This window comes from Aquarana catesbeiana, linkage group LG03 (genome assembly GCF_042186555.1).
Source record: "Aquarana catesbeiana isolate 2022-GZ linkage group LG03, ASM4218655v1, whole genome shotgun sequence".
NCBI classification, from domain to species: domain Eukaryota; kingdom Metazoa; phylum Chordata; class Amphibia; order Anura; family Ranidae; genus Aquarana; species Aquarana catesbeiana.
Genome location: NC_133326.1, coordinates 733,930,435 through 733,947,070, shown reverse-complemented (window position 1 = coordinate 733,947,070; position 16,636 = coordinate 733,930,435). Strand labels below are relative to the sequence as shown.

Here is a 16,636-nt window from a genome sequence, read left to right as displayed (position 1 = left end):
TTATCATGTTTGCTTTTCAGGTATGCAATTTTTTATACTTTACCGTTTACTGTGCTTTATTGTTAATCATTTTTTTGTCTTCAGGTACGCCATTCACGACTTTGAGTGGTTATACCAGAATGATGCCTGCAGGTTTAGGTATCATCTTGGTATCATTCTTTTCAGCCAGCGGTCGGCTTTCATGTAAAAGCAATCCTAGTGGCTAATTAGCCTCTAGACTGCTTTTACAAGCAGTGAGAGGGAATGCCCCCCCCCCACCGTCTTCCAAATTTTTCTCTGGCTCTCCTGTCTCAACAGGGAACCTGAGAATGCAGCCAGTGATTCAGCCAGCTGACCATAGAGCTGATCAGAGACAAGAGTGGCTCCAAACATCTCTATGGCCTAAGAAACCGGAAGCTACGAGCATTTTATGACTTAGATTTCGCCGGATGTAAACAGCGCCATTGGGAAATTTCGGAAGCATTTTATCACACCGATCTTGGTGTGGTCAGATGCTTTGAGGGCAGAGGAGAAATCTAGGGTCTAATAGACCCCAATTTTTTCAAAAAAGAGTACCTGTCACTACCTATTGCTATCATAGGGGATATTTACATTCCCTGAGATAACAATAAAAAGGATTTAAAAAAAAAATGAAAGGAACAGTTTAAAAATAAGATAAAAAAGCAAAAAAATAATAAAGAAAAAAAAAAAAAAAAAAAAAGCACCCCTGCCCCCCCTGCTCTCGCGTTAAGGCGAACGCAAGCGTCGGTCTGGCATCAAATGTAAACAGCAATTGCACCATGCATGTGAGGTATCACCACGAAGGTCAGATCGAGGGCAGTAATTTTAGCAGTAGACCTCCTCTGTAAATCTAAAGTGGTAACCTGTAAAGGCTTTTAAAGGCTTTTAAAAATGTATTAATTTTGTTGCCACTGCACGTTTGTGTGCAATTTTAAGCATGTCATGTTTAGTATCCATGTACTCGGCCTAAGATCATCTTTTTTATTTCATCAAACATTTGGGCAATATAGTGTGTTTTAGTGCATTAAAATTTTAAAAAGTGGGTTTTTTCCCCAAAAAATGCGTTTGAAAAATCGCTGCGCAAATACTGTGTGAAAAAAAAAATGAAACACCCACCATTTTAATCTGTAGGGCATTTGCTTTAAAAAAAATATATAATGTTTGGGGGTTCAAAGTAATTTTCTTGCAAAAAAAATAATTTTTTCATGTAAACAAAAAAGTGTCAGAAAGGGCTTTGTCTTCAAGTGGTTAGAAGAGTGGGTGATGTGTGACATAAGCTTCTAAATGTTGTGCAAAAAATGCCAGGACAGTTCAAAACCCCCCCAAATGACCCCATTTTGGAAAGTAGACACCCCAAGCTATTTGCTGAGAGGTATAGTGAGTATTTTGCAGACCTCACTTTTTGTCACAAAGTTTTGAAAATTGAAAAAAGAAAAAAAAATGTTTTTCTTGTCTTTCTTCATTTTCAAAAACAAATGAGAGCTGCAAAATACTCACCGTGCCTCTCAGCAAATAGCTTGGGGTGTCTACTTTCCAAAATGGGGTCATTTGGGGGGGGGTTTGTGCCACCTGGGCATTCCATGGCCTCCGAAACTGTGATGGGCAGTGAAGAGTGAAATCAAAAATTGACACCCTTAGAAATCCTGAAGGCGGTGATTAGTTTTCGGGGCCCCGTACGCGGCTAGGCTCCTAAAAAGTCCCACACATGTGGTATCCCCATACTCAGCAGAAGCAGCTAAATGTATTTTGGGGTGCAATTCCACATATGCCCATGGCCTGTGTGAGCAATATATCATTTAGTGACAACTTTGTGCAAAAACAAAAAAATTGTCACTTTCCCGCAACTTGTGTCAAAATATAAAATATTCCATGGACTCAACATGCCTCAAAGCAAATAGCTTGAGGTGTCTACTTTCCAAAATGGGGTCATTTGGGGGGGTTTTATGCCATCTGGGCATTTTATGGCCTTCAAAACTGTGATAGGTAGTGAGGAGTAAAATCAAAAATTTACGCCCTTAGAAATCCTGAAGGCAGTGATTGGTTTTCGGGGCCCCGTACGCGGCTAGGCTCCCAAAAAGTCCCACACATGTGGTATCCCCATACTCAGGAGAAGCAGCTAAATGTATTTTGGGGTGCAATTCCACATATGCCCATGGCCTGTGTGAGCAATATATCATTTAGTGACAACTTTTTGTAATTTTTTTTTTTTTGTCATTATTCAATCACTTGGGACAAAAAAAATGAATATTCAATGTACTCAACATGCCTCTCAGCAATTTCCTTGGGGTGTCTACTTTCCAAAATGGGGTCATTTGTGGGGGTTTTGTACTGCCCTGCCATTTTAGCACCTCAAGAAACGACATAGGCAGTCATAAATTAAAGGCTGTGTAAATTCCAGAAAATGTACCCTAGTTTGTAGATGCTTTAACTTTGATGCAAACCAATAAATATACACTTATTGACATTTTTTTTACCAAAGACATGTGGCCGAATACATTTTGGCCTAAATGTATGACTATAATTGAGTTTATTGGATTTTTTTTAGTACAAAATGTAGAAAACATCATTTTTTTTCAAAATTTTCGGTCTTTTTCCGTGTATAGCGCAAAAAATAAAAATGGCAGAGGTGCTCAAATACCATCAAAAGAAAGCTCTATTTGTGGGAAGAAAAGGACGCAAATTTCGTTTGGGTACAGCATTGCATGACCGCGCAATTAGCAGTTAAAGCGACACAGTGCCAAATTGTAAAAAGTGCTCTGGTCAGGAAGGGGGTAAATCCTTCCGGGGCTGAAGTGGTTAAAGGAATATTTCACTTTTTTTAACTTTAAGCATCAATAAAATCACTGCTCCCAAAAAAATGGACGTTTTTAAAAGTTTTCTTTTTCATTGATACATGTCCCCTGGGGCAGGACCTGGGTCCCCAAAACCCTTTTTAGGACAATACCATGCAAATTATCCTTTAAAATGAGCACTTTTGATTTTGAACGTTCGAGTCCCTTAGACGTCAATGGGGTTCTAACGTTCGTGCAAATTTTCAGTCCGTTCGCAGGTTCTGGTGCGAACTGAACCGGGGGGTGTTCAGCTCATCCCTAGTCAGGAGTGTACAACGGGCTGCAATCTCACATCAAAGACATTAATCCACTAGTAGAGTGGGTGCCGTGCGCCGCGCATGCGCTTAATCTGGCTGGAGTTTATAGTGTAAACTGCTGCACAGAGACCGCCGATTTTTTTAACTTCATTTAGACTTTGTTCAACTTCTGCTCAAAATCCACAGCTAGATGGAAGGTAGTAACTGCAGGTTTGCAGCCTAATGAAAACCACCGCATTGAGACACTAAAATCTCTCTCTGACACCAGGTGGGCTGCATACGCACAGGCCACCAAGGCACTGTGCATGAATTATGCCAATATTCAAGAGTCACTGATGAACATTGCAGAAGACAGCAAACAGAATCCGACAACACAAAATGATGCTTGGTCACTGCATAAAAAAATGAACAGGCTTGAGACTGATTTTCTTTTCACTATGTGGAATTATGTTCTACAAAGCTTTCATGGGACAAGTGTTGCACTTCAAGCTGTGGATCTGGACCTGTGCAATGCTGTTGATTTGGTGAAGTCACTGCTGCAATATAATGTTGGTTTGAGAGACGAATTTGATGTGTTTGAAGACCGAGCAAAAGCGATGTCTCCCACCGTTTCAGCAACATACAAACAAGACACACAAAGACAAAGAAAACGCAAGACTCATGTGGGTGAGTCTGCAAACTTTCTCAGTGGTGAGTCTCAGACTTTACCTGACATTACTAGTCACAAATGCAAGTGGGGAGCGCAGTTTCTCCAAACTGAAACTAGTAAAAAATAGACTAAGATCCACAATTGTACAGCAGAAATTAAATCATCTCACTCTGATGCCAATTGAGAGTGACCTTCTACGTAAACTGTATTTTACTGATTTGATCAAAGACTTTGCTGCAAAGAAATCCAGAAGATGCCACTTCTAAATAGTACTATGTTAATATCTTTAAAATGAGATGACATGCATGAAGTCATAACCTGATCACCCTTCTCTTTCTTTCTCTACCTTGCCTGTTGTTTTTTTAAATGATCAGCCTCTGGATTCTGTTGTTGATGTAATGTTTTCTTAAGATATGATAGTGTACTATTTATTTTATTTTATTAACTGTACATTTCTAATTTGTGTGCATGGTTTAGATTTTTCACTACAACACTCACTTACGTACTACACACACACACCATTTATCTTGCACTTTGTTCAATGAGTTATTTTGCTATATTCTTGCAATTGATTTGTTATGATTGCAACCTTACAAGTTATTTGTTTGTTTTTCAATATGTTTTCCAGGTAAATAAGTGTTTTATTCTCATTCTGACCAAGACATTTGTGCATTGCAATAAACACATGATCACTTTGAACTTTTTTTAATCATTATTTATTTATTGGAAAAAAGTTTTTCAAGCTTCAATCAGTGGTCATATAAATGGATTATTATGTTTTTTTTTTTTTAACATGTAACACTGTCTACAGTACCAGTCACCTTTTAAAAGTAGCTTGGCACTTCAAATAACGTTTGGATCGATTATATTGTTACGCCACCAGATGGCGATAAATGACTTTAAAAAAACATTTGTCATTGAATCGTTCATTCAGGAGATTCATTCAAAAATGCTGATTCATCTATGAAACAAGTGTATTTGATTGAGGAATTGAATCATTCATTCAAACCCAATTTTTTTTAATAATTCAAATTAATTAAGCAGAGCAATACAATCACAGCCACAAATTATACGAGAACCCTCTAAGGGGGCTTTAAAGCAGCCAATGAAGTACAATATCGATAGTTGAAAAAATTCAGTTTTATTAGTACAAAAAATATATAAATGGCATATTATAAAAATCGCTGAAGATAAGTACTGACTATTCGAGTCAAGACATGACCTGAATCTGACATACCATTACAGTGAACAAAGCATACAATTAAACCAAGTGCCAGGCACAATGCATTAAAGGGCGACCAAGGTTATCTTAAATGTTAGATTCTTAAAATAAGTAGCAACAGATATTGCCTATAAATGAGGGTAATACAGTACATGTATGTGGAACAACAGAAGTTGTATACGTAAATCCTGACGCATTTCGACCTTTCCCGGGTCCTCTTCAGAGGATGGTTGTCCACTGTGAAAAGGTCAACATGTGTCAGACATAGCATCAAATCCAACAGTACCAAACTTATATATGTGCACCATCTACTAAAATTGCCTGGATCATATAATTACCTATTACAGGAATTCTGACGTTTCCGCGTTCAGTTTAAGCATTGTAGATTATTTTATTTTAGGTGGTACAGTTTCTCCTCAGTTCCCCTGTGTCCCCCATGTCGGATCAGCTCCCAGGGGAGCGGGCAGTGGGCCAGGTGTATCTTGCGAGGGATCACAACTATCAGCCCCCTATATAGGAGGGGGAAGGAGAGGAGGGGGCAACGAACAACCCAAAATGCACCTGAATGGGTATACGTTAATGCTAGAAGTAGAAAAATATTAAGTGTTAAATATTGAAGAGCGAGGGGTCAATTGGTTGATCCACACAGATTGAGAAATTCCCCAACTATGGAGATCTATAGAAATGTTGGATAGTAGGTACATGGGTGTGCAGGGGGCATTGCTAAGGAAAAGGAAGAAGGGGGAGGAAAAAATATAAGGAAAAGGATAGGGAAGAGGGAAAGATGGAGAGAGGGAAAGAAGGAATGGAAGGGAATGTGAGGGGAAGTGAAAGAAAAGAAGTAAACCAAAAAAGTGTGTGTGAAAATAAAACGAGTGGAGGATAGCAAATGCCCTGCTGCCAGTCAATCCCCATGTACCATAGAAAATATATGCAAAGAGCAATCAGGTAAAGGTGCCGACAAACCACCAGTGAATGAACGGAGTGAAAAGGGGGGGGGATGAGGGGAAGGGAAAGACCAGACAGAGTGGATTGGAGTGATAAAATGGATGAGAAGAGGAAAGGGGAAAAGGGGAGAGAGAGGGAAAGGGGAAGAAAGAATGGGAGGAGGAGGATGACCAGGAGAGAAACGGAGGAAGGGAACGGAAAAGGGGGGGAAGGAAAGGACGGGAAAAAGGGGGAAGGTGCTGGGGGGGGGAGGAGGGGGGGGAAAAAGGGGGGGAACGGGAAAGGAGAGGGGGGAGGAAAGAAAAGGGGGGAAAGTGGGGTTAGGGGTGATGGAGGGGGGGGTGAACTGGAAGGGTGGAAGGTGGGGGTGGGGTGGAAAAAGGGTGTGTGACAGAGAGGGACAGGGGGGGAAAAAGGGAAATGTGTGGGGGCTGAGGTGAAAAGAAACCATATTAGGCAAACGTGCACAGTACAATCATCAAACAGTGAAAGTGACAAACGATGTGAAAATGCAAGGGTGGTGTCGGAACTAATTACCTAATTCAGCAGAACTGAATAATAGAACTGAAATTTTCTGGATTCTGAAAAATAAGATATAAGTAAATCATGACAGGGTCAGCAATGATTTAAAAGGACCAAGTCGCTAAAGAAATATCACAGTCATTCCATGTGTGCTTACTAGTATTTGCTGTCAGTCTGTGTAGCCTGTCTCCAGATTAGAAAAAAATCTGAAGGGAGTTAGCCAATTGGCACTCCCTATAAATATGGGAATTCTTAGAGGACACTTATTGGATTTCTTTAGCGACTTGGTCCTTTTAAATCATTGCTGACCCTGTCATGATTTACTTATATCTTAATTTTTCAGTATCCAGAATATTTCAGTTCTATTATTCAGTTCTGCTGAATTAGGTAATTAGTTCCGACACCACCCTTGCATTTCACATCATTTGTCACCCTCACTGTTTGATGATTGTACTGTGCACGTTTGCCTAATATGGTTTCTTTTCACCTCAGCCCCCACACATTTCCCTTTCCCCCCCCCTGTCCCTCTCTGTCACACACCCTTTTTCCACCCCACCCCCACCTTCCACCCTTCCATGTCCACCCTCCCCTCCATCACCCCTAACCCCACTTTCCCCCCTTTTCTTTCCTCCCCCCTCTCCTTTCCCGTCCCCCCCTCCCTCCCCCCCCCCCCCCCAGCACCTTCCCCCTTTTTCCCGTCCTTTCCTTCCCCCCCTTTTCCGTTCCCTTCCTCCGTTTCTCTCCTGGTCATCCTCCTCCTCCCATTCTTTCTTCCCCTTTCCCTCTCTCTCCCCTTTTCCCCTTTCCTCTTCTCATCCATTTTATCACTCTAATCCACTCTGTCTGGTCTTTCCCTTCCCCTCATCCCCCCCCCCCTTTTTACTCCGTTCATTCACTGGTGGTTTGTCGGCACCTTTACCTGATTGCTCTTTGCATATATTTTCTATGGTACATGGGGATTGACTGGCAGCAGGGCATTTGCTATCCTCCACTCGTTTTATTTTCACACACACTTTTTTGGTTTACTTCTTTTCTTTCACTTCCCCTCACATTCCCTTCCATTCCTTCTTTCCTTCTCTCCGTCTTTCCCTCTTCCCTATCCTTTTCCTTATATTATTTCCTCCCCCTTCTTCCTTTTCCTTAGCAATGCCCCCTGCACACCCATGTACCTACTATCCAACATTTCTATAGATCTCCATAGTTGGGGAATTTCTCAATCTGTGTGGATCAACCAATTGACCCCTCGCTCTTCAATATTTAACACTTAATACTTTTCTACTTCTAGCATTAACGTATACCCATTCAGGCGCATTTCGGGTTGTTAGTTGCCCCCTCCTCTCCTTCCCCCTCCTATATGGGGGGCTGATAGTTGTGATCCCTCGCAAGATACACCTGGCCCACCGCCCGCTCCCCTGGGAGCTGATCCGACACGGGGGAGACAGGGGAACTGAGGAGAAACTGTACCACCTAAAATAAAATAATCTACAATGCTTAAACTGAACGCGGAAACGTCAGAATTCCTGTAATAGGTAATTATATGATCCAGGCAATTTTAGTAGATGGTGCACATATATAAGTTTGGTACTGTTGGATTTGATGCTATGTCTGACACATGTTGACCTTTTCACAGTGGACAACCATCCTCTGAAGAGGACCCGGGAAGGGTCGAAACGCGTCAGGATTTACGTATACAACTTCTGTTGTTCCACATACATGTACTGTATTACCCTCATTTATAGGCAATATCTGTTGCTACTTATTTTAAGAATCTAACATTTAAGATAACCTTGGTCGCCCTTTAATGCATTGTGCCTGGCACTTGGTTTAATTGTATGCTTTGTTCACTGTAATGGTATGTCAGATTCAGGTCATGTCTTGACTCGAATAGTCAGTACTTATCTTCATCGATTTTTATAATATGACATTTATATATTTTTTGTACTAATAAAACTGTATTTTTTTCAACTATCGATATTGTAACTCACTTGCTGCTTTAAAGCCCCCTTAGAGGGTTCTCGTATAATTTTTTGCACTTTATGGGGTGTGCGGCCCACCTGTCTACACTCATGTGAGTGCCCATGCTGTTTGTTTTGACAATCACAGCCACTTATCTATTATACAGAACCTCCATATTTATAGCTGTATTCTTAGGAGACCCTCATGATTGTTGCTCGGGGTTCTGAGCCTTGTGCCCCATGCATCCACCTGAACCTCCATCAGAAAGAGGAGTCAAGGCTCCAGATTCTAGGTGTATGCCTGTAAAACTACATAGAGAATTGGGGGCTTTTCTGGTCCCTCCACCATGGTCACATGTCACTGCAATGTGCTGAGATGTTACCAGGCAGACAAATACACTCCTCATCACCTGGAGGAGGAGAGACTCCAATCTACAGAGGATTGGTGGGATGATGGGGTCTGGGAGGATCTGCTACACTAATAACTCTCTTAGTTATTATTTTATACTTTTCAGAGATTTGTCAGGACTAATCACTTCCCTAATCTTATTTCCAGCCAAACTGAAGAAGACGACACATGGCAAAACATTATCAGGTTAGTAGGACATTCACGTTTCATATGAAATCTCTTCTGGATGAACATTTATTTTTTATTGTAGTCTGGATCAGTGGTGGAACTACCAGGGTCGCAATTGTTGCACTTCAGACTGGGCCCTGGCGTTCTGCCACCGTGGGGGGCCCAAAATGGCAGGAAGGGGACCCACTGCAGAACATAGGCTCAGTTCAGACTGTTGTGATCCCAAAGTTGTGCAACTTGCTTGCAATTTCCTAGTGACTTGTTTGCAATTTTGTGATTTAACATTACAGTCTATGCCACTCAAATCACACCAAAGTCATAGAAAAGTATTGCCTTTTTTTTTGTTGCTGCAACTTTAGTCACATTTATTAGGACAGCACCCATTGAAATGAATGTGTTTTGACTTGTCATGCGGCTTTGTGTTGAAAGTCACATGATAAGTCGCAGCATGCTGAACCAGGGCTTATAAAGGCCCCCACTACAGGAACAAGTGGAAAGGGCCATGGGCTGAAGAAAGGGCCCTTGCCTCAGAGAGAAGAGCCTCAGCCTTGGAGGGAAGGGCCCTGGGACCAGAGGAAAGGGCCTGGTACTGATGGAAAGGGCCCCAGTAGTCAGCGAGTGCCCTTCATGGTTTCTTGCACCGGAGCCATGTAGGTTCTAGTTATGCCTCATCTGGATGGTGTGTCCATAGTTTGGATGCTTCCACAGTCCTCCTGTATTTCATGGGATATCTTATTTTAGGGTTCTAGTCTTTGGGTTTATGGTTAGAATACAATATTCCCAACTCTGTATTATAAATACTGTTTCATGTGTGTACGAGGAATAACATATTCTCCTTTCTCTCATAAAGACATCAATAAGGAACACAGAGAGTCTGAGAAAGAGAGGTTCCAGAGGATTAAAGAATATAATTCCTGTATGGGGGAGGCTGTTCATCTACAGGAAAGATTCACCAAGTTATTGATGATAAAGGGACCCCAGAATAAAGAGGGAAAAGAACAAGAAATAAGGATTTCAGGCAGAAGACCTCTACAGATTATGGAGAAAAGATCCCTAACCACAATCCAGGCCCTCTTTGACCCTGATGAATATGGGTTCATCCCTAAAATTGTTGTGTTACAAGGATCTGCTGGGATTGGAAAAACAATGACCTCCAAGAAGATCATGCTGGACTGGGCCTCTGGGGATCTCTACCAAGACAAGTTTGATTTTGTGTTTTATCTGAGCTGTAGAGAAATCAACACCATCCCTGGAAACATAAGTCTTGTGGGACTTTTATCCAGAACCTGCAGACTGAGTTCAGATGATCTGGTGTCTATTCTGGAGGATCCTGGAAGTCAGAGAAAACTTCTCACCATAGTTGATGGGTTTGATGAACTGAGGTGGACTCTGGAGGAAAAATCTGAGGGTTGTCTTGACATTTCTATGGAAAACCACAAAGAAATAATTCTCCAAAGCTTGCTCAGGAGACAAGTTCTTCCACAATCTTCTATGATCATCACCACAAGGTCACTGGCCATGGAGAAACTTAACACATTCATCGATGATTCTCGCAATGTGGAAATCCAGGGATTTACAAGGGACAATCAAGAGGAATATGTCCATAAATTCTTTGGAAATAAAGAAGATGCAGACAAGGTTCTCAGTATAATAAAAGACAATGACGTTGTGTACACCATGTGTGCCATCCCCATCACATGCTGGATTGTCTGCACTGTAATGAAACAAGAAATAAGAAAAGATTTTGATTTAATTCAGTGTCATACAACAACTTCAATTTATCTTCTCTACCTGGAGGTTTTACTAACCCATCACAGCAAGAAGGAGCAGTCTGTACCCAGGAAACAAACCTGTCTGAAGAAGCTGTGTGCTCTGGCCAATCAGGGAGTTCTGAAGCAACAAATCTTATTTGAGAAGAAAGATCTAGAAAGACATGGACTTTCTCTGTCTGAGGTGGAGTCTGTATTTCTGAATGAGAACATCTTTCATTGGGACATCCGCAACCAGACCTGCTACAGCTTCATCCACCTGAGTGTACAGGAGTTCCTTGCTGCTCTCTATTATGGGATGGATGATGGGTCTGGGTCTATGGAAGGTACTTTCCTCCCGGAGATCTGTAAAGGGGAATCACTCCGTCACTTCAGTTCACATTTCCCACATTTAGCATTATCTGTACAATTCCTGTTTGGTCTCCTAAATGAAAATCAGGTGAAGACATTCTCAGAGATCACAGGAATCCCCATCTCACTCCGAGCCAAATCTGCAATGAGAAAATGGACCATAAAGGACTATGGACCTGCAATGATAGAAAGGGCCACGGAGGGCAACACACCTGCAATGATAAAATGGGTTATGAAGTGCATTGATCAGACTTTCTATACTGAGACCATCTTCTATCTGTATGAGACTCAGGATGAGGACTTCATTAGGAGAGTCATGTCTGGTTGTACAGATTTGGGGCTGAGCGGCTCAGATACTGATCACTTGCGGATGAACAGGAATTATTCCAAGCAGCTGAACTATTGCTTGAAGACTTTGAAGAGAGAAAGTTTTCAGTCTTTATATTTTGAATATCTCACTGTGGGTCCAGAGTGCCAGAAACTTCTATATCCATTCCTACACATCAGTCAGTATGTCAGGTAAGTGAGTGTGAGGATATCCTAACTGAATTCAGAGAATGGGCAGGAACCTGCATACAGTATAACAGTGATTATCAGACATGTTCTCCATCTACCACACTTGTTAGAAGTCCTGGGAATTCACACTTTCCTCAGCCCTAAGCCCTGGTTCACACTACAGCAATTTTCCAGCGACATTCTGATGACATGTAAAGTCGCAGGTCAGGTGAAAACACAAAGATTTTATTGGGTGTTGTCTTAATTGCTGCGATTTGAATCACTGCAACAAAAGTAAATACTTCCTGCGCTACTTTTGGGTGATTCTTGTGCTGCACGACTCCCATAGACTTCAATGTAAAATCGCCAGAAAGTCGTACATTTGTCTGAATGTTTAAGACTTTGCTGCGACTTCTGAGGCTTCTTTACCCCTCACCTCTCCTCCCTGGTCATCCTTGTTGCCTAAAATCTTCCTCCCAACACATCCCAGTCACACCTGAGCGTAGCGGAAACGCACATTCCCACTTCCATTATTTGTGTATTTTTCATGTGTAAGCACACATTGTGTATAGGGAGCCCATTCACTGGAATGTTCTGCCCTACATGCAACAAACACCCCAAAGTAGCTCAAGAATCTTCTCAGTCATGGAGCGTCATGCATCTTGGCAGCAAAACATGCGTCTGCTAACTGTGATTGGGGTGTCATTAACAATTAGCTGACATTCATATCTGCGTGTTTCCGAATACGAGGCGACCCACACAGAATATGTGCGCTTTCTCATACGTCTAAAAAATGCACAGCAACGCACTCCACACATGCGTAGATGTAAATGAATGGTAACACAAAAGCAATGCTCCTTGCTGTGCGTTTTTGAAACATACAACAAAGAGCATGTATTCTTGCCATCTGCCATGCATTCAAAAATGTGCCGATGCAAATGAATAATAACACAAGTGTGACGCACATTGTCGCACATTTATGAAACGCACAGCAAAGCATGGATTTTATTGCAGGTTGCTGTGCAGTTGGAAATGTACAGATGTGAATGAATGGTAATGTATTTACAACTGACGGCAGCTCACAAGAAAACGCATGCTTTTCTGCATGTTTTGTGTGGCAATGCCCATCATACTTGTGTTACCATTCATCTGCATCTTCATGTTTTTAAACGCACGCCAACCCGTAAGAAAACGCATGCTTTCCTGTGCATTTTGAAGATGTGCGACAACACACGTTGCCCTTGCGATAACATTCATTGGCGTCTGAATGTTTCTGAATGCCGGTAACCTGCAGGAAAACGCATGCTTTGTCACATGTTTTGGAAACATGCATCGTGCTCGCCTTGCCATTTTTGCAGTACAAGCGTGGTGCACGGTCGCAGCGCATTTCTGAAACGTGCCGCAAAGACACAATTTCTGTGCGGTTGATGTGCATTCAGAATCATGCAGATGTAAATGCAGCCTGATTGTTAATGACGCCCCAATCACGGTTATCAGACGCATGTTTTGTCATGTGATAAAACATGCTATAAACACGGATCATCAAAGTCACATAGGAATGCTTCTCAGTAAAGTCACTTTGAAGTCACACCTGGTCGCCGGGAAGTTGTAGAGCAAAGTCAAGCTGGAAGTCGCTGCGACTTTCATGTTGTGCTGTGTGAACCAGAGTCAAATGGTGGTTCCCACATATCACCTTCTACCAATCACATCATTTACATCATATTAACCCTTTCCCTGCCCCCCAATTATACCATTTATCACACAGAACATTTGGAGGGAAAGCTTTGTGTTCAGAGATCTGGGGGAGGGAAATAATGTCAGGGGTGTGACATCATCATCCCAACATTGGAGGGCCCAATTGTCTGCAGAAGTGGGAGGAGATGGGAATGTCTGGACTGCATTTTATATCTGGAACCAAAGTGGTGTTCCAGGATTTTCCAGAAGCTGAATGGAGACCCCTGTGTAGAAAGGCCGGAGACCCCATATACATATCAGGGGCCTCCTTTAAGTTTTGTCTGGAGTGTGACTTCAAAGACCACTCATAGCCACCAATGAGAAGTCCTCATCAGGTCCAGTATGAGACTGTAGAGCCAGAGGGAAGGCAGCCATGTGGAAGGGAAATGTTGGGTGTTACATTGTAATTCTTGATGTCAGAGGTCATACATTCTTGGTGGTAATTATTATCTCATTATTGGCTTTTAGATTTCACTCTTGTACTATTTCCAGTAAAGATTGTCCGGGAGAGGACAAAGTAAAAGAAGAAGATTCCTCCTCTTCAGGATATAAATGGAAGTCTGATTCTCTTTCCTTTCTGATGAACCCAGAGAGTAAAATTCAGCACTTAGAGTAAGAGAAATGTGTGATCTGCAGTGATGGGGAAATGTGACGTCTTGTGATTGTTCCCGTCTCTCAGTGTTTCCTTCTATCTCTGGGTGTCCTCCATCCTCACCCATGTAGAATCTTCCATCACCTGTCCTCTTCTCATGTCTTCTCCTCTCTCTGAGGGAATCTTTCTCTTTGTAATCTCATCCATGGGATTTGGGGTTCCCCTTATAGTAGAACAGTGACCAGGCTATGTACATATGGAATGACCATCCATATTCCTAACAAGCAGGAAATAGGATGGAATAGACCCCCTTAGGACTCACTCACACGTCTGATGATTATGTAGAAGGAAGCAATGCTCAGTAACACTTCTATGACATTTATGATGTGTCTTCATTGTGTTTATGAAGCTCTGAAAACACTATAAGAATGCTGGAGAAATGTCCAGGGGAGGGGTTACTCTTCTAGTGGGAGGAGCCTAAAGGGGAAGTGATGTAGAGAAAATGATCTCCTCTGATATGTGTATTTCGGATATATTACAATAATTCTACAAAATGAAAACCAGCCGCCATGTCATCATACTCACTATCGCTCTCCTGCCCCCTGGAGGACAGATTTCCCAGTCTGAGGATAATACCCGCTTGGTGACTTGTTACCAGATCTGTTTTATTTGTATGTGTCACAATAGCTGGGATACTCGAGTCATTAATAGTTTATTAATAATAACGTGTAATATATCCTCACATAGAATCACTATATATCCATGTAAGAATGCACAGAGCGGCTGGCGACCCTCCTCTCCTTCATAACAGTATAGCAGAGGCCCTCCTAGTGTATCTGTCAGGCGTGATGACGTCTCCACCTTACACGTTACGCCCTAGGCGGGGCTTCATCATGTACATCTGTGTTGTCTGTTTAAAATGTGTAAATATTAACACTTTTACGTTTAGGGAGTCTCACTTCTAGTGCTGCACAGCTATTGTATTATCTATCCTGTAAGGGAGGTGTCACTGCACATCACCAATCATAAGTGGCCGACCACAAAGTAGGTTTTTTGCATGTAAATAGTATGCTAAAGTTTGGGTGGTCTCACTCATCATGCTGCAATATTGAACACTTTGAATATATCTTACTTATGTTGTTTTTTCTAACATTGTAATATTCCTGTATAATTGTGCTGAAACACGTGTGGATTGTTTAAACATTTGAAATAAAAATCCTATTTTTAGGTTTAGGGAGTCTCACTTGTAGAGCTGCACAGTTCTCTTTCTATGTATTTGGTGTTGGATTTTGTGGATGAATCCTTCTGTGTTCAGCTGATTAGTATATATAATTATAAGAGGTTTTTGGCTGTGCAGTGACACATTTCCTGCCTGGCACTGTCAGTATTGCCGGCTGGTTGGTGATATTTCCGGCACACAGAAGCTATTGGAGTTACCACACGGCTGTTCTGTACAACCAGAAGTGACCGGAGCTGCTCTGTCCTACTTCTCTATTATTTCCCAGTGCATTCTGGGATACCGGAGCCTCCACTGTCTGTCCTCCAATGCCCAGTGATTATTGGACATCACCATGAAATGAATGGAGGCGACTGACAAGTGTGGATCTCTCATGACAGCGACATGCGGCTTCATTTATAACACAACACAACGCTACCGCTCCTGTGTGACCAGCACTCTGTTCTGCCATTGTAATATTCATGGCAGGCATGGAAGGTGGTTATCAGGCTTTAGAAATGCTGAATAAATGTCACATAATCACATGGTACTGACACACGTGTGACCAAGACCTCACTGACCTCTGTAGCTACAGACACCACGGATCAATTCATCCTCAATTTTCACACAATATCCAGCGAGGTCCCTCCGGTGGGTTTCAGGAATCGGCTCCCCCCTCCCCTCCCCCTCCTCTGAGTAATTCAGTTATAAAGGGAAACTACAGCTTGAGCTACTGAGCTCTGTAAATAACATGGATTGTACAGTGATCCGGGAAGGACAGGCAGGTAAACATGTAGAAAAGAGATTTCAGCTCCACCTGCTGTCTGAAAATGAAAATGCAAATTATTTATATAGAATATTTCAGATTTACAAATCTATGAATGGAATGTTTTGTCCTGACCATAATAAAGACAGAAAACATGATCCATTCCTCTGAAGACAAAGACCTCAGACAGTTCTCACTTCTGTACAAAAGGCCGTCCCATAACCAATACAACTCATACTCCAGAAATATCATTTGTAGTCAGAGTCTTCGAGTGAGAAAGTGATACTCCTAAGCACCAAGGCCTGAGGTGTGCCTTGGCCTGACTGGTCAGTATGCCTGAAAAGAGGGTATACCCTGAATGTAAGAAAATGTAATATGAGTATGTATGAAGATTGGGGGAAACGGGTGGGTGGGAACCCAGAGACCCCGACAAGCCCTGGCCTGATAGAGGAGGAGGCTTAAGTAGCCCTCTCAGCCTCCTCCCACAAATACAGGCTAGCCTTTACACTTATAGTCAGAGTCTTCGAGTGAGAAAGTGATACTCCTAAGCACCAAGGCCTGAGGTGTGCCTTGGCCTGACTGGTCAGTATGCCTGAAAATAAGGCAAAAAGACACAAATTTAGGTGAAGAAGGGAAGGTAACAATCCATCAAGAGTAGTAGCGTGCGCCCGGATGGCAACAGTATATATCCGAAAAGTGTCCCCTATGACCGGAGAAACACCCCCCCGACTTGGTGCTGAGACAGAACCCCC

General features: G+C 42.2%; 1 protein-coding gene across 1 annotated transcript in view; it reads left to right on the top strand.

Annotated features, from left to right (window-relative positions):
* The window catches only part of LOC141133845 (NACHT, LRR and PYD domains-containing protein 3-like), a 158,647-nt gene that overhangs the window by 43,793 nt on the left and 98,218 nt on the right, over positions 1–16,636 (top strand). Inside the window, exons 4-6 of the mRNA XM_073623422.1 lie at positions 8,941–8,979; positions 9,812–11,600; positions 13,779–13,922. Coding sequence (XP_073479523.1) covers positions 8,941–8,979; positions 9,812–11,600; positions 13,779–13,922 — 1,972 coding nt within the window. The remainder of the gene's footprint in view (positions 1–8,940; positions 8,980–9,811; positions 11,601–13,778; positions 13,923–16,636) is intronic.